General features: G+C 42.1%; 1 protein-coding gene across 1 annotated transcript in view; it reads left to right on the top strand.

Moving 5' to 3' along the window:
* The window catches only part of ZMIZ2 (zinc finger MIZ-type containing 2), a 106,668-nt gene that overhangs the window by 78,428 nt on the left and 12,762 nt on the right, over nucleotides 1–15,478 (top strand). Inside the window, exons 5-11 of the mRNA XM_089537368.1 lie at nucleotides 3,569–3,761; nucleotides 4,291–4,554; nucleotides 7,672–7,851; nucleotides 9,971–10,051; nucleotides 11,790–11,961; nucleotides 12,898–13,039; nucleotides 15,031–15,241. Of these exons, the coding sequence (XP_089393494.1) occupies nucleotides 3,569–3,761; nucleotides 4,291–4,554; nucleotides 7,672–7,851; nucleotides 9,971–10,051; nucleotides 11,790–11,961; nucleotides 12,898–13,039; nucleotides 15,031–15,241 (1,243 nt within the window). The remainder of the gene's footprint in view (nucleotides 1–3,568; nucleotides 3,762–4,290; nucleotides 4,555–7,671; nucleotides 7,852–9,970; nucleotides 10,052–11,789; nucleotides 11,962–12,897; nucleotides 13,040–15,030; nucleotides 15,242–15,478) is intronic.

Below are 15,478 nucleotides of genomic sequence, written 5' to 3' on the forward strand. Positions count from 1 at the left end.
CAGCTTTTCTTTTGAATATCCCCTCTACTGCAGCGTTTTGGCTAGTGGCCAATCCATTGTTTATTTCAAGGGTGGGGAACATGTGGCCCTCTAGATATTGTTGGGGAGAAAGAGATGGAAAAATAAGGGAAAGGAAACTCCCCAGACATCTATTTAACACATTAGCCTGACAGTGTATAGGCAATAATGATGTGTCCACCATAAATTCACTTATTTACTTATGTATTTGATATTCTGCCTTTCGTACAGCTCAAGGCAGCATGCTTTTCTTCCTCCCCACTGTTTCCTTACAATAACTCTGTGAAAGCAGATCAGGTGATTGGGATATTGTTATTCCATAAATTTCATAAATTAGTTGGCACTTGAGCTTGGATTTCCACAGTCCAAGCCCAACACCTTAACCACTACACTGTAAGGATTCTTTCTCCTGGTTTGCCCCTGTATTAATCTTACAAGTTGCTGTTAATATATTTCTGGAATCATCCACTGGTTAGGTGGGTAAGATGATATTTCTGAAGCAAGCAGTACACTTCCTTTGGATAATGCACATATATGTGCATATGTGTGCAGCAGGCATCAGATCAGAAGAAATAATTATTCCAGTGTGTGCTATGTGCCTTCATGTCATTTCTGACGTATAGGGTTTCCTTAGCAAGATTTGTTCAGAGTGGTTTTGCCAGTCTTCTGAGGCTGAGAGAGTGTGACTTGCCCAGCATCACTCAGTGGGTTTCCATGACTGAGTGATCTCAGTTCAAACTTTAGTCTCTCAGAGTCTTAATCCAACACTCAAGCCACTGCACTTCGCTGGCGGTCTTATTCCATACAGGAAAATAGGGGATGCCACTTGTAGAGACAGTGAATATCATCTGCTATTTTACGAGCCATTATATTGAAAATAATACTTATGTAAAATCACCTGGGTCATCTTTGTAGTTCATGTTTTTGAACTAGGTGGGACATAATGTTGAGTAGGCAGGAATAAGATTGTGCTTTTGAAAGGGTTTTTTTTATAGCTGCAGTCCCCAACAGAGTTTCTTGGAAGCAAGTTGGACACAGTGGGACGTACTCCTGAATAACCATGCATATGATTGCACTGTTAATCGATCTAAATCAATTTGAAGATTGTAATCCTAATTAATGGTTGTCATATTTGGGGTCAGGAAAGAACACACACACACACACACACACGTGTGTGTGTGTGTATATATATATATCTGGGAGAAGAATGGTTTTGTCATCTGGAACTAGACTCTGTTTGGATAATGTGTTTTAAGTGTCTGACCCACCCAGTCCCAATAAAGCCAGTGAATAAAATCCACCATTGTTTTGACTCTTAACATCCATCCCACCAACTCCAAAATGCCCATGTAGCCCAGATGTTAAAATCATCTTAGTCTAAGAGGGGCCCTCAGTGAGTGGCTCTGGAAGATGTTTAAACCTTCAGAATTTGGCAGATCTCCAGGTTCTTTCACAACTGTGGTGCAGCTACCAAGAATGTCTCTTGATGCGGTCTTGTGCCCAGAGTTGGCATGTGGTTACACAGTCAACAGGGCATTTTAGATGCATTTTAAAACTCTGCTTTGCTCTGGTCTTCTGAGTGACACTGTAAATAGAAGGTTCACAATAGGAAGGGGAAAAGAGCTGTTACTGGAACTAACTATCAGACAGCTGGACCAAAGTTTAGTTTCTCCATACAGTAGGAAACAAAGCTAGGAAAAGTTACTTTCTTAGACTACAACTTCCAGAATCCCCCAGCCAGCCTGGCTAAATTGGGGATTCTGAAACTGGAGTCCAAAAGTAAGTTTCCTAAACCATTAACGCAGAAGTCTGCTCTGTCTTTTCTCTTTGCTAGTAGGGCTTTGTTTCCTCCTTCAGGATTCCAAAAGTGGCAGAAGGGGATTTTTTTTTTAAAGCTTTGTATAATCTTTGCATTTATGAATCAACCATATCTGTGATGGGAGGACTAGACTGGTAGTAGGTGTATGAAGAGCTTAATCATCAGGACACTTTTTACTTGTTGTCTCAAGAGTCATCGCCTTCCTGGTGTCATTGATGCTGAGTAAGTGGAGGGAGAAAGGGCATGTGTGTGAGTAAGTCTGGTTGCCAGCTCATGGTCACCAGCTCAGTTGCCTAATCTTTGAGGCACTTCTCCCTTGTTTCATCCTCCTCTCCTGACCAGGCCTTCCTACTACTTATCCAGAAAGCTTCTGGTGCTGTTTTGCTCCAGACTGGAAGGTCCATAGGAACTCCTACCCTATCCCAGCCTTTTCCGCAAGCTGGTGGCTTCCAAATATATTAGGCTGAAATTCTCATCAATGGTGGGAATAGTAACCTTGACACTGAGTGATGGGAGAAGTAATCTGGCTACCAGGTTTAGTGCTTTTGGGAGAGGTGTAAAAACCCAGGCACTCAGTGGTAACATAAAACTGAACAAACAAAATTCTGGATTCTGAGCACACCATCCAGGTTATAAAACCCAATTTAGCTGTGTCTTCCCCTTTGTTCTTCTGAAGTCTGTTGGGAAGATGCAGCTTTATCAGACATTGGCTAAGGTTCAAGCTGGAGGTCAGAGGGGATGGACTAATTAACTAAGAAGCCAGAGCTACAAGCGTTTTGCAAAAACTAGGTGTCAAATGAATGAGAGATAGTGTGGTGCAGTGGTTACAGTGTTCCCCTGGGTCTTGGGAGCTCTTCAGTTGAAGTCCCTGAGTAAGTTCATGAAACTTACTAGATGACCTTGACTTTGTCTCTGTCTCTCTGTCTCAGTTTAAACTAACCTACAGGGTTGTTTTGATTATTAAAATACAAAGGGGAGAGGCATATCTGGGTTTTTTTTAATGATACTGCTTTCTTTTTAAAAACAAAAACCTTACAAGTCTCCCAGATGGCGAACAGTAGAATTTTGGAAAGTTACTGTCATGGACCACAGTTCTCAGAATCCTCCAGGGAATCTGGCACCCTGAAGATTCTAGCAGTTGTAGTGCTAAAAAGTAACTTCTCCAAGCTCAATACTTGCATTTCTAACTGCTATGCACTGTGTTGCAAGGCTCACTTTGGAACTCTGTGTTATCAGGACTAGCAACTTTGCATTTTTGAAACTTAAGGACAGCGAAGATTATAGAAGTTTCATATATTTCACTTCAGATAATCAGATTCTGCCTATTACATACAAGTGAGTCAAGGCTGAACAGGTTTCTATGTTTTTTCCCCCCAAGAACCCAGAGTGCCACAATTCAAAAACAAAACAGTAACAGCTGGAGCTTGCTATGTGCAACATTAATTTAAAAATTCCGATCACAGGAATTTGTTTGGCAAACCAGAACTGAATGAAAGTCACAGTTTTCCATTCCAAAATTTAGCTGCTGGTTACTCCAGACTTCATTCACCTCAGCAGTATGATTTGGCAGGGTTCAATGCTATTTGTTGCTGCTGTTGTTAAAGAACAGGGAGTTGCAAATCCCTGCCAGTTTACTTCAGATTGCTCAGAGAGCTGCCAGTAGTTCAAGGGCAATCTTTGGCTCACAGTGATATGTTGCTGCCTTAACGCTAAACCACTTCCTTTCTCTAGTTATGCAGGCAGTCCAAATGGCCCTGGGGGAATGGGCATTCCTTCACATACTGGGAGACCCACTCCGGACTTCACCCAAGCCGCCGCCGCTGCTGCTGTAGCAGCTGCTGCTGCCACGGCCACAGCCACAGCCACAGCAACGGTAGCCGCCCTGCAGGAGAAACAAAGCCAGGAGCTGAGCCAGTATGGAGCGGTAAGACTTGGGACTATGATTCAGTGCATCATGCTTCCCAGGGTGATTTGAGGGCGAAGAAAAGAGGTAACAGGATGAGCCAATGTCTGGAGGGAATCATGATGCCAAAAGAGAGCCATCTCTTTCAGATTGCATAACACAAGAAATTGATTGAAGAGGAGCATGATAGCTTCGCTGAGGGAGATGTTGCAGTTTTCTCCATGAGGAGACACTCCACATGAGCTGAACTGCTATCCCCATTGGAGTTGTGGTCCAATCCATCTGGAAGGCCTCAGTTTGGGGAAAGTTGGGATAGAAGCCAAGGAGAAGCAGTGTAAAAGTGACTAGATAAAGATATCTTTGGACTACAGTTGCCAGAATCCCCTAGCCAGAATGGCAACTGGAATCTATCATATCATGTGCAGGAATCCCATAGTTTAGAAATCCAGGATTCATTAGTGAAAACTCAGTAAACCTTTATTCAGAAAACTACAGTTGTCAGTTTCTCATCATACTGTGTTAAACAACTTCTTCTCTTTTGTTTTTGGAGATGGGGGCTGGGCAGCCCTTCAACAACCAGTTCCTTTCTCACTCGGGCCCTCGAGGACCAGCTGTGCCCCCTGGAATGAATCCTGCCAACATGGGTGGTGTGATGGGTGCTTCTGGGATGTCTCCCATGAGCATGAATACTGCAAGGCCTCCCAACATGAATGCCATCTATGGAGGACAACGGATGCCACAACATGGATATCCTGGTCCCCCACAAGGCCAGCAGATCCCCAGGCAAAGTGTCAAGAGGACCTACTCCAATGAGGTGAGCATGTGGAGAGGCAGCAAGTTTTGAAAGTGCTGCAGCTTCTGAGCTGTTCATCCAAAGCTGGACAAACAAGGGCAAAGCAATAGGAAAGCATTCAGACCAAACCTGTGATGATTGCCTCTGATCAATCCACTGATTCCCTTTTTCATGCAAGTTGGATCATCATAAAAAAAGATGATGTGTCTGTGTCTGTGAAAAAAAAAATCAAAAAGTGGTGCTTTTGTTCTCAAGATTCTTTCAGAGAAATGAATGTGATCCCCCCCATCCTATCTGTAGTTTCTTGTCTCCTGCTTTGCTAGTAAAGCTTCTCCCCCACAACGAAAATGACATTCATTTATTATATCTGCCCGTTGACCATAAATAATCTCACTCATTTATTTTTAGTTGCTTGTAACCTTGTTACAGCCCCAGTTATTGCACAACCTCATAGAGACATCCCAGAATATCTCCTCCCTACAAACATGCATGCTACAGTGTCCTTTCCTTCCAACAGCATTGTCCCCTACCTCCCTTTCCTGTGTTGGCACCACAACATCACAGCCAGATTTCCAAAGCTCCTCTAGGACATTGAAACTGATTTAAGCAGGCAGCAGCTGATCCACCTCCTTGACCCACTCTGCCTCTTCCTCCACCTCCTCTCCTGTCAACAGTGCCAGCTCAGCACCCTTCTCCCACCTTTGCACCACAATTTCTCAGTCAGATTTGCAAAGCCCCTCTGCCTCCCTAGGGCATTGAAACTGATTTTAGAAACAGCAGTCACAACACCTGTCTCTCCACCATGTAGGTGGCACAGAGGGAGCGAAGGCTTGTTCTGTCATATTTACATCACATTCATCCTCCTTCCAGACCTCAGGTTCATCAAAAACTAAGAGAAGTCAATACTGGAACTATATGTACCCTTCGGTATATAGGAGCTCTTCTCAAGTCCTCAGTAGGCCATGTACCTTTCCAATAACAAGACAGACAAGACTATCCACCAGACCTATCTATACTTCCACAGCCTTCCTTGCGATGATGCCCCTTCAGGATGTCAGCAATGCAACAACCTGGACACAACATTTATCCATCATTACAGATGGGACATCCCCTAGAGCCAAGGAGCAGTTTCAATTGGGCACACTTCACTTCAGTAGTCATGTGAAATGCTCCCATCCTCTTGTGGGTGTAGCTGTACAATTTCCCAATGGAGTGAGCCACAGAGACCATGAAGAACAGGTTGATTGCCTGTAACTGTGGTTCTTTGAGTGATCATTTGTAAACTCACACCAACCTATCCTCCCCATTTGCATGTCAGGGTGTCTCCTCTGGGTTACACTGCAGCAGCCCTTTGAGCAACAAGGAACTGGGTGCAAAGGATGCCAGTCACGTACACTGAAAGGCTACAGGCCTACAACCGAAATTCCACCTAAGAACTATAGTAGGTTCCAAATTGCTGCCACCCAGGCACAGAATGTCGCAATTGTATGAATTCATAGATGATCACTCGAAGAACCGCAATTATAGGCAAACAGCCTGTTTTTTCGGTGGGAATTGGGTACAAATATCTTAATGTGGTTTAAACCTATAGTTACTAATGTAACGCAGAAGAAACACCACACAAAGAGAAATGCTGAAACAGATTGGGAGAAAGCCATGCTTACACCAATTTGTAAAACTACCAATCCCTTAATAAATCTGTAGAAAATGCCTCAGTGAACATATATTTCAATTAATCTGTTTCCGTAGTCTAGTAATATTACTTTATCATTTCAGCTAGCCTGTCAAAGGCCAAGTGCATGTCTGGAACAGAGTGTTAACTCTGGCAGTTGTGTGAATGTTCAAAGACACTCGGCAGCATACTAGAGCTCATGTATGTCTCTGGCTGAGTACAATATAGAAGCAGAAACAGCAGCCTTAGAATTAAAGCTGAAAAACTTGGAGCAAATCAATTGAGTCCAGTTAAGAGTCTGTTTGAAGACCTATTCTAGGAAATAGTTGTGGCAAAGAAATCTGTCTCTGTTGTATCCACATAGTACCATCTAGCAGAACTTTTCTGAGTACTAAGAGCCAGACTAAATTCTGTTCAAGTTTCACTCTCAGTTGGCCTGTTGTGACATGTTTGCAGGGCACTTGCAAATAAATTGCTTCTGTCCTTTCAGATGTTGACATTGCATTGGGTGTAGGCTTGTGTAGGAGGAGTCAACAGCTTCTACTTATTATGTGTGTTCAGATGAAGTATAGTTTATGTTTGTAGAAGGAATGCAGAATGGTCATAATCCTATGCAGTAAGTCTTCAGCCTGAGTATCTCGGGATGCCCCTATTCCCAAGAGAACCTCATGTTTCCAAATGAGGTCTATACTGTTCATTGAGGTTCACAAGAGGTCTGAATGGCAGCATCTTCAATTTGCCACCCTCGCATAGTTTCCTAATGTTTTCCCCATCCTTTTTATTATCAAAGAAAATCAAACATGGAATATATGCCCAGTACCTTTTGATTCTAAGCAGTTGAAGCCCTCCATCTGGAAGCATTGAAAATCAACTATGGAAGCTCTCCTCAAAGTTCCATCATATTCATTTGGTTCCACAAGAGGAAGGGACTTTTCAATTGTTGCTGCAGGTCTATAGAATGACCTCCTATGGGCTGTATATTTTGAGCTCCAAGCCTTTTGACATTTCACAAAAGGATTAAGACACTTTTGCTGGAACCTTACTTTTTTAAAAGTTCATTGCTGCTGCTATTTTCTGCTAATTAGAAGCAGGTTTCCTAAAATAACAACAAAACAAAGGGGGAAAAACCCCCAATAAAAACATCACTATTAAGCAATTTGAGTGATATAACATTCCACTCTTTCTCTCTCTCACTATGATTTTAAACGTGTTAAAAACTTGGAGATAAAGTAGAAAAGATAGTTTGAAATGTAATGATTCAGAAAAATAAAATATTCCTGGTTTTGTGGCAAAAAAGGGAAAAAAAGGTTTCCTGATGATTTAAAAAAAGAGAGAGAACTTGGGTAGTTTTTAATTCTTATTTTACTGTTAACTCCTCTGAAATATATTTCCCAGGTGGAAAGCAATGTACAAATTGTCAGTAAATTATATGTGGCTATCATTACTCTCTTTGTGTCTCTTTCCAGGGTTATCCAGGACAACAGTATATGCAGGGTGGCCAGTACCCTTCCCAAGCTGGGCAATATGCCCCGAATGCACCTCAGCCATCTGCTCCATCCCCATCATATGCTGCCCACAGGATGCCCATGCAGCAGGGAATGAGCCAGTATCTGTCTGCTTCTGGCACTAGTGGTCCATACTATAAGGTATCCAGTTACTATGGTAACCACTTCCCAAGATTCCCTGTGAATGTGAGAAAGCCATTTGAACTGCAAGGGGAGAAAGAAAATCCCCATTAAAGATGACAAGCATGTCAAGTTTAACCTGCGGCAAAAGAATGCTTCGCTGTCACTGGCATTTGCCCCTTCCATTTAGGGTTTTAATAACTGATTCATTCTAGAGCTCTAGCATTTTGTCCAAAAATATCCTAAGAGGTAACTCACAGGTGGGTTGCTATGATCACATTTGAGTTGAAAGAGGGGAAAGGAAAAGTCTTTCTTCCCTTGTTCCATGATTTTGTATGAGAATCACTCCAATCTCAGCGTATATCTGAGGGCAAAGGAAGGAGTAGCCCTTCTAAGCTGGTTAGGGGATGGATGAGACACTTACCTGGGAACCCTTGTGCTCAGTGATGGAAAAAAGGGCAGAATATAAATGTACCACCACAAGAATAAAAGAACAACAGTGGATTACACACACACACACACACACACACACAGCACTGTGCTTTAGACCCTTTTAATGCTAATGAGAAGTTGACAATAGCTACAAAGATAGCTGTTAAGTATGCTTCTGCAATCAGTTTCATAACTAGTTTGTAGTAAATGCCCTCCCTACTTTGTCACATAATAATCTATGTATAGGCAAAAGTTCAAGGCAGCTTTATGTAAGAATCAGAGAGCCCATTAACAAAATGAAACACTGTAATGTGATAGCATCATTTATGTATACTATTGTATGTAAAACAAATCTATATTGTATTTTTTAAAAAAACTGTAAGCTGCTTTGAGCCCTGCTTCTGGGGCAAAGATGGGTTATAAATAGAGTGAGAGAGTCTGTGGATGAATGAATCGCTAGGACAAAAGCCACAGAGATAAATCTGTAAAATAAGAGATCTCTTTGGTGAGGGCAATAGAGAAAAGATAGAGACGGAGAAACTTCATTTGGAAAGAAAGTTACACAGATTCTAAGGTTTAAAATGATGACTTGTTGGCCTTAAGTTTCTGGACCTTGTACCATCACTCTAAAAGGCAACAGTTTATTTTCAGGACTGGGAGATGTATAAACTTGGCCCTTCATTCTTTGCTCAGGATAGCTCAGGAGACACAAGGAGAGGATGTCCATTTTAAATGGATAGCTACTTTGTTTAACCCTGGAAGATAATGATTGTGACGTGTGTGCATGCCTTCAAGTCACCTGTTGACTTATGGCAACCCCAAGAATTTCATAGGAGTTTCTTAGGCAAGGAGTACTCAGAAGTGGTTTTGCCTACAGCACCTGGTATTCATTTGTGGTTTCCCATCAAAGCACTAACCTTGGCTGACATTGCTTAGCTTCCAAGATCAGTCAGGATCTGGTGCCTTTAGGGTATTTATACCCTAGATATAGATAGATACAGATATAGATTTGTTATTGTTTTGTGCCTTCAAGTTGTTTTTGACTTATGGCAGTCCTATCATGGTTTTTTTCTGGAGCTGAGAGTGTGTGACTTGCAGAAGGTCATTCATGGCTAGGCAGAGAATTGAACTCTAGCGCTCAAACCTCTACACCATGCATTTATAGGAGCATAGCCGGATGCTTCCCCATCACCGCCACCTCACTTTCACAGGCCAGTAAATGGCTATGTTGAGGGGACACAGCATCTAAAAGTGTAGTAAAGAAGATTTCACATAGTCCTACCTGGTGAAACTTTATGGTAGTCTTCCTTCTCCAGGAGCTGTTAACTTTTAAAGAGTAGTTCCTAAAGTTGGGTCCTCCAGGACTTTTTGGACTTCAGCTTCCAAAAGCCCCAGACAGCTTGGCCAACAGTCAGATATTATGGGAGCTCAAATTGAAAACAACTGGAGAGTCAAAATTTGGGAGCCTAGTTATTAAAAACATAGGAGCCCTGTCCCATATTCAACCTGGTAACTTTATACCAACCAAATAATGTGCTAACCCTACATCACAGGGTTATTGTGAGCATAGCATGGGAAGGAGAACCATGTAATTTTTGAATGAATGTGTCAATTAAGGATTAAGGCAGTTTTGGTTCTTGAGAACTGGGATGGTCTGGAGGCATAAATTCCTCTGATTCTTAACAGACTTTGGGTTTCCTCTTTCTAGCCTACTGATCAGTTCAATGGTCAAACCACCAATTTCAATGGAGGCAACTTCAACAGCTATGGACAGGCTACAATGAATGGGGTAAGTTACCTTGTTCACCTTGTTGCCTAAGTATTAGCTGGGATGTGGAGATAGGTGCTCATCTCTTCGTCGTATTTCTTATTGTCTGCTTTCTCTTTTCCTTTCATTAGTTACTTATTAGTTATCTTTACATGTTTTCTTTCCATCAAGGAGATGTACATAGCTCTCTGTCTCCTCCCTTTATCCTGATAAAACCCGAGATGTGGGTCAGGTTGAGACAAAGTGAGTGATCCCAACTTCATCCAATGAGTTTTATAGCTCAGTGGGATCTTTAGCTCAAATCTTCTAGGTTCCAGGCCAGCCCTCTTATTACTACATGACCTTAGCTCTATGGTTCTCAGACTTTTTACCCTTGTGAACCCCTTTATATCTACATCTGAATGTTGTACACATCCTCATTTGACATAGTATGTGAATAAAAAATATTTTGTTTGCTTAATGTGTGCATTTTCGCTCATACATTCATGTATATTCCTATTCTCCTTGTCTGTTTGCTTTTCTTGCTTTTTAAAGATGGATATTGAATCCAATTGCCTATATTATAAACACAAGACCTTGCTCTCAGGTGCCTCACATTAATCTGGAATTAGCTTTGTACATTGGTTTCCTAACCAGGGATAGATTTTCCCCCCTCATTAAAAGGGACAATATATTATTAGTTGATTTAGGAGATTTTGATATTATGTAGATAAGTGCCACTTTCTCTTAACCACACATTTTTGGGAGGGGTGTTTTTGTCTTTCTGCTTCTTGTTTTTCTGTCTCTTAACCTTTTTAGAAAAGCAACTGTATTCATAACCTTATTAGAAAAACAGCCAGATTCTGTCCTCTCTTTTTCTCACACTCTGTCATTATTTGTTTTATATTACACAAGTGGAATTTACAAGTTGCATACATCCTCCCAGGTCCATTTTGTAGACTGCAAGGTTCTCCACCAATTTGAAATGGTTTTGATTATTTTTCCCTAACCTATCCCCACCATCACCAGAAAAAAAACCCTGGGCACAAGATGTGACTATCACTATGTTTTTGTTTCGCCAAGGTTGTTTCAGGTTTTTTTAAATCAAAACCAGACATAACTTCCCTTCAACTTTCTGCTTTGTGAAAAGACCTTTTGAGGGTCTGAAAGGGCCAGGACGGAAACCAGAATAAGATTAATTGGCTTTGTGTACCTCCGCCCTCAGAAGGAGGTTATTTTAAATTTTAATAACCCATCTCCATTTGTTAAAATGGATGGTGATGTAGCTTTCTGACATCCATGGTGGGTGTGGGTGTGTGTAGCCTCTCAGTACTGGATAGTTGTCTGTCATGTACTATATCATACAGCAGGGCATAAGTTAGAATGGGGTACAAGCCTTGGTCTTATTTACTTTCCTCCTCTTCCTTATTTGCATCGACTTTTGCTTCACTGTGGTTTGTCATGCCTGCACTGACAAACTGAGGTTCAGCATTAACAACAGTTAATTTAAAACAAGACAATTTAAAACCATAGTTACTGAAAATGCCTTGACCAGATCCACCATAGTTTGGATCAGACAACACAGCAAGCTTCAGCTAAGCAGAGGTAGAAGCAGAACCTTGTTAGCTCCTCTTAGATATGTGAGAGGAAGAGGGGGGAGTATACAAGCATGAGGCTTGTTTCAGTTCACTTTGGCTCATACAAATTGCACTGACTCATGACCAGTCTGTCACTGTCCATTAGTAACAGGGTTAGCCTAATATTTTTTCTCTCTTTTCAGCCTGGAAGATCCATGCCTGGTTATCCTAGCTCTCCACTACCTGGCAATCCCACCCCTCCAATGACACCTGGCAGTAACATCCCTCCATATATGTCCCCAGGGCAGGATGTGAAGTCACCGTTCCTTCCAGACATCAAACCTAATATCAACTCTTTACACCCTTCTCCCTCTGGTAAGTCTGAAGTTCGTGTCAAGGCCCTTAGATTATGGCTGAATTGTGTCTATTCAGAGGAGTTCAAGTAACCACAGTGTAATCTTGAGGGATGCTTTTATGGAGCCCTGAATCCACTTTTAATTTTTCTTTCTTGTTCAGTCTTATGAAATTGTTTGGTGTGAATGTTGTTTTCTCCCCAGATTGTTTTGTCCATAGGTTTCATCTAAGAACAATGATCTCTTTCTCTTGCATGGAAAATGCTGTTTGGTTTTAGAAATATTACCACTTGAAGAACTGGGCTTGCTGTTAGCATGTATTTAATACTGCTGCTGTGTTGGTGAAGGGAAAGAAAGAGATGATGACATTTTTCATCCTTTGTTATGACCAGCTTGTAGGTTCACTGTTCCCCAGCTTGCTGCCATCTAGATGCTCTGAATTCCATCTCCCATCAGCATGGCCAGTGGTTAGAAATTCTGGGTGCTGTTGGAAGGAGGCTGAATAGGCATGAACCATCTAGAGGAGCAGCAGTTGCAGATTGGGGCCCATAGAATCTTGCACTTGAATTCCGTGGCAGTTATAAGAAGGGGCGGTTGGGTGCTTGGCCCCAGGTGGAGGGAGGGCATTCAGGGAGGTCCATTATGTTTCACTGGCTGCACTCTGAGGGCAGTGGGTTCCTTCCTCAAATACTTGAGAAATACATCATTGTGAGGGAGACGAAAGGAGATGAGACCCTTAGTACCACAGGAGCGTCTGGGGCCAGGCCTGTTCTGTGCACCCCCTGCAGGGTCATCCCACACACCAATCCCTTACTCTGTCCCCAGGTTTACTCCAATGGTTTTTATGTCCCCTACTGCCAGATCCAGCTGGCCCCCATGCCTGCCCATGTACTTCCAATGCCCCCAGCCCTGCGTCCACGCCCATTTACTACTCCACATTCTTGTCTCATCCCAACAGGAAACCCATGCGATGAGTTGCGCTTGACCTTCCCTGTGCGGGATGGGGTGGTGTTGGAGCCATTTCGCCTCCAGCACAACTTGGCTGTCAGCAACCATGTCTTCCAGCTCAGGGATTCTGTTTACAAGACTCTGATGCTCAGGTGAGAGAATCTCCCTCCTCCTTTTCTCATGACACTGGGGCTCCTGCACAAGAATCTTTATTCTCTTTCCTTTTTAAAAAACATCTCTAGCTGAAAGGAGACAGGCTTTTTTAAAAACCCTTCTGATTCCAAACTGGGATCCTTAACCATTAGAAATTAAGTCTGATCAGAGGCTTCCTGGCTTCTTCAACCAACTGTATTCCAGGTGTATTGGAAAACATGTTTCAGCATCCTCAGTTGAGGTGGATGCTGTACTATGGTGAGATGGTAGGTACAAGATAAATGAGGAACATGCAGGATCATATTTGCACATTTGTTTATGAGCATGTAGAGCCGCTGATCACAGTACAGAAAATGCTATAAACAACTTTACTTCCTTATGCCCTATCACAGTCCTTAAGACTAGAGAGCACATGTTAATTTTTGGACTACAGTTCCTGAACCTTCTTAAGAATTCTGGGAGTTGTAGTCCAAAATGTGAACCTTAAAAGCTTTGCTTTTAAGTGCACTATCCATGCACCAATTAAAGGTGTTCTCCAAAACCACTCCACATCACTGCAGAAAATCTGTCTTGTGAGAAGTTTCCCATAGATTGGCTCTTTACCCTTATTCCTGAAACATGGGAAGACATCTTTAGGCAAGCATTTTTGGGACTTTTTCCTTGGATTACTTTAATTTCTGACATTTTTTGGTCTTTAAAACATGTTATCATCACCTCCAGGACAGGTCTGGCAATAAACTAAAATGAGTTACTCTCAGATTGTCAGAAACCAAGAATTGAAAGCACTGGAAGCCAAAGGTAGGAAGCAAGACCAGGAAGAAAAAACAGAGGTGGAGGAATTGTGTTCTCAATTGGGAAACAGAGCCAATGGACACAGAGGTGTCAGCCCACAGTTGGCTGCTTCCAGTTTGGCTGCAGCTACATGAGTGTTTGAATTGTATCCTCCTAAATTGCAATAATAGTTTGTGCGAGTTACAGTAGGATTGGGGGGAAATTGCTGGATTCAGAATTCTCAGCAAAAGTATCCATCTTGTACTTCCTGACACCCATTGTAAAGCATACCTGGCCTTGGAGATCCCATTTATAAAGTTTATGGTGTACTTCAGTGAAAGAAGATGCATACAGAATTATACATATCTTTTTAAAAATATGAACAGCTAAAAATGCATACAAATGAAAAATACACAAACACGATTTTTAGTTAATAGGGGAAATGCATACTTAAATAAATGTGCACTCAACATTTTTATTCACAGAAATGTACCATTTCTGGGGAGGAAGAAAAAGTCTTGCAATCTAATATCGAAGAGAGACACAATGAAACAAAACAAAAATGAAATTAAGGTCTCAGACAGACAGGCCAAAATAAAGCTGCTTCGGGTCACTTTGGAGGTATGCTGTTTAAATGATGCATGTGTCTTAAGAGGCCAGAAGCCACGCCAAAGCCACGATCCAATCCTAAGGACTGGAGCACAGCTTTGGTGCAGTTTCTGACCTCTTAAGATGCGGGTGTCATTTAAACAGCATACCCCCAAAGTGACCTGAAGCAGCTTTATTTTGGCCTGTCTGTTCGAGCTCTGCGTGATTTTCACATTCCTAGTTACAACATGACTAGTAGGGCTGATTGTGTGTGAATCTCCACAGTTACTCTTGTTGCAGACTCAGACCACCCGTGTTTGGCAGATATTCCCTTACAGTGGATCAGTTCCTTAGCTTCCAGCATCTTATCATTGGAAAACTCATTATCTCACCTTTTCCCACTTGGAGAAGTTGAATAACCCAATTCTGGCATTCTTTGAGAGACTGTCCTTAAAAAAAAAAAAGAATTTGGCAAACGTTTTGAGCACCAGGAGAGATTCTTACTTTTCCTTGTTAGCCATTTCCATAATCTTCCATCTCAACTTCTTGTTCCTGATGGGCTCCTGGCTTTCTAAGGAACTGCTGTTGTTTTTTTTAAAAATGCATTCACTTGTTTCTCCATTTTCCCCAGGCCTGACTTGGAGCTGCAGTTTAAGTGTTACCACCATGAGGATCGACAAATGAATACTAACTGGCCAGCCTCAGTTCAGGTCAGCGTGAATGCCACACCGCTGACCATTGAGCGGGGAGACAACAAGACATCCCACAAGCCCCTCTACCTGAAGCAGGTGTGCCAGCCTGGCAGGAACACCATCCAGATCACAGTCACCGCCTGCTGCTGTGTAAGTTCTTCCTTGGTGTCTGCCTAGTCTGGGAAGAGCATTTGTATCTGTGGATGTTGTGTGCTTCTGTTTTATCTCAGAGAAAGTCCTAAGTGATTGATGGTGGCCCTGCAGCTATAGTCTACTGTGATTTTTCAACTTCACATTCATATTTACTGGTAATCCAGTTGCCCTTCTTCATACCCATGTGTGAATGCTGGGCCAAAACATTAAATGCTATGCTCTTGAACAAAATTA

The sequence above is a fragment of the Sceloporus occidentalis genome, unplaced genomic scaffold (genome assembly GCF_023333645.1).
Source record: "Sceloporus occidentalis isolate IW3139 unplaced genomic scaffold, rSceOcc1.0.p SCAF_9, whole genome shotgun sequence".
NCBI lineage: Eukaryota > Metazoa > Chordata > Lepidosauria > Squamata > Phrynosomatidae > Sceloporus > Sceloporus occidentalis.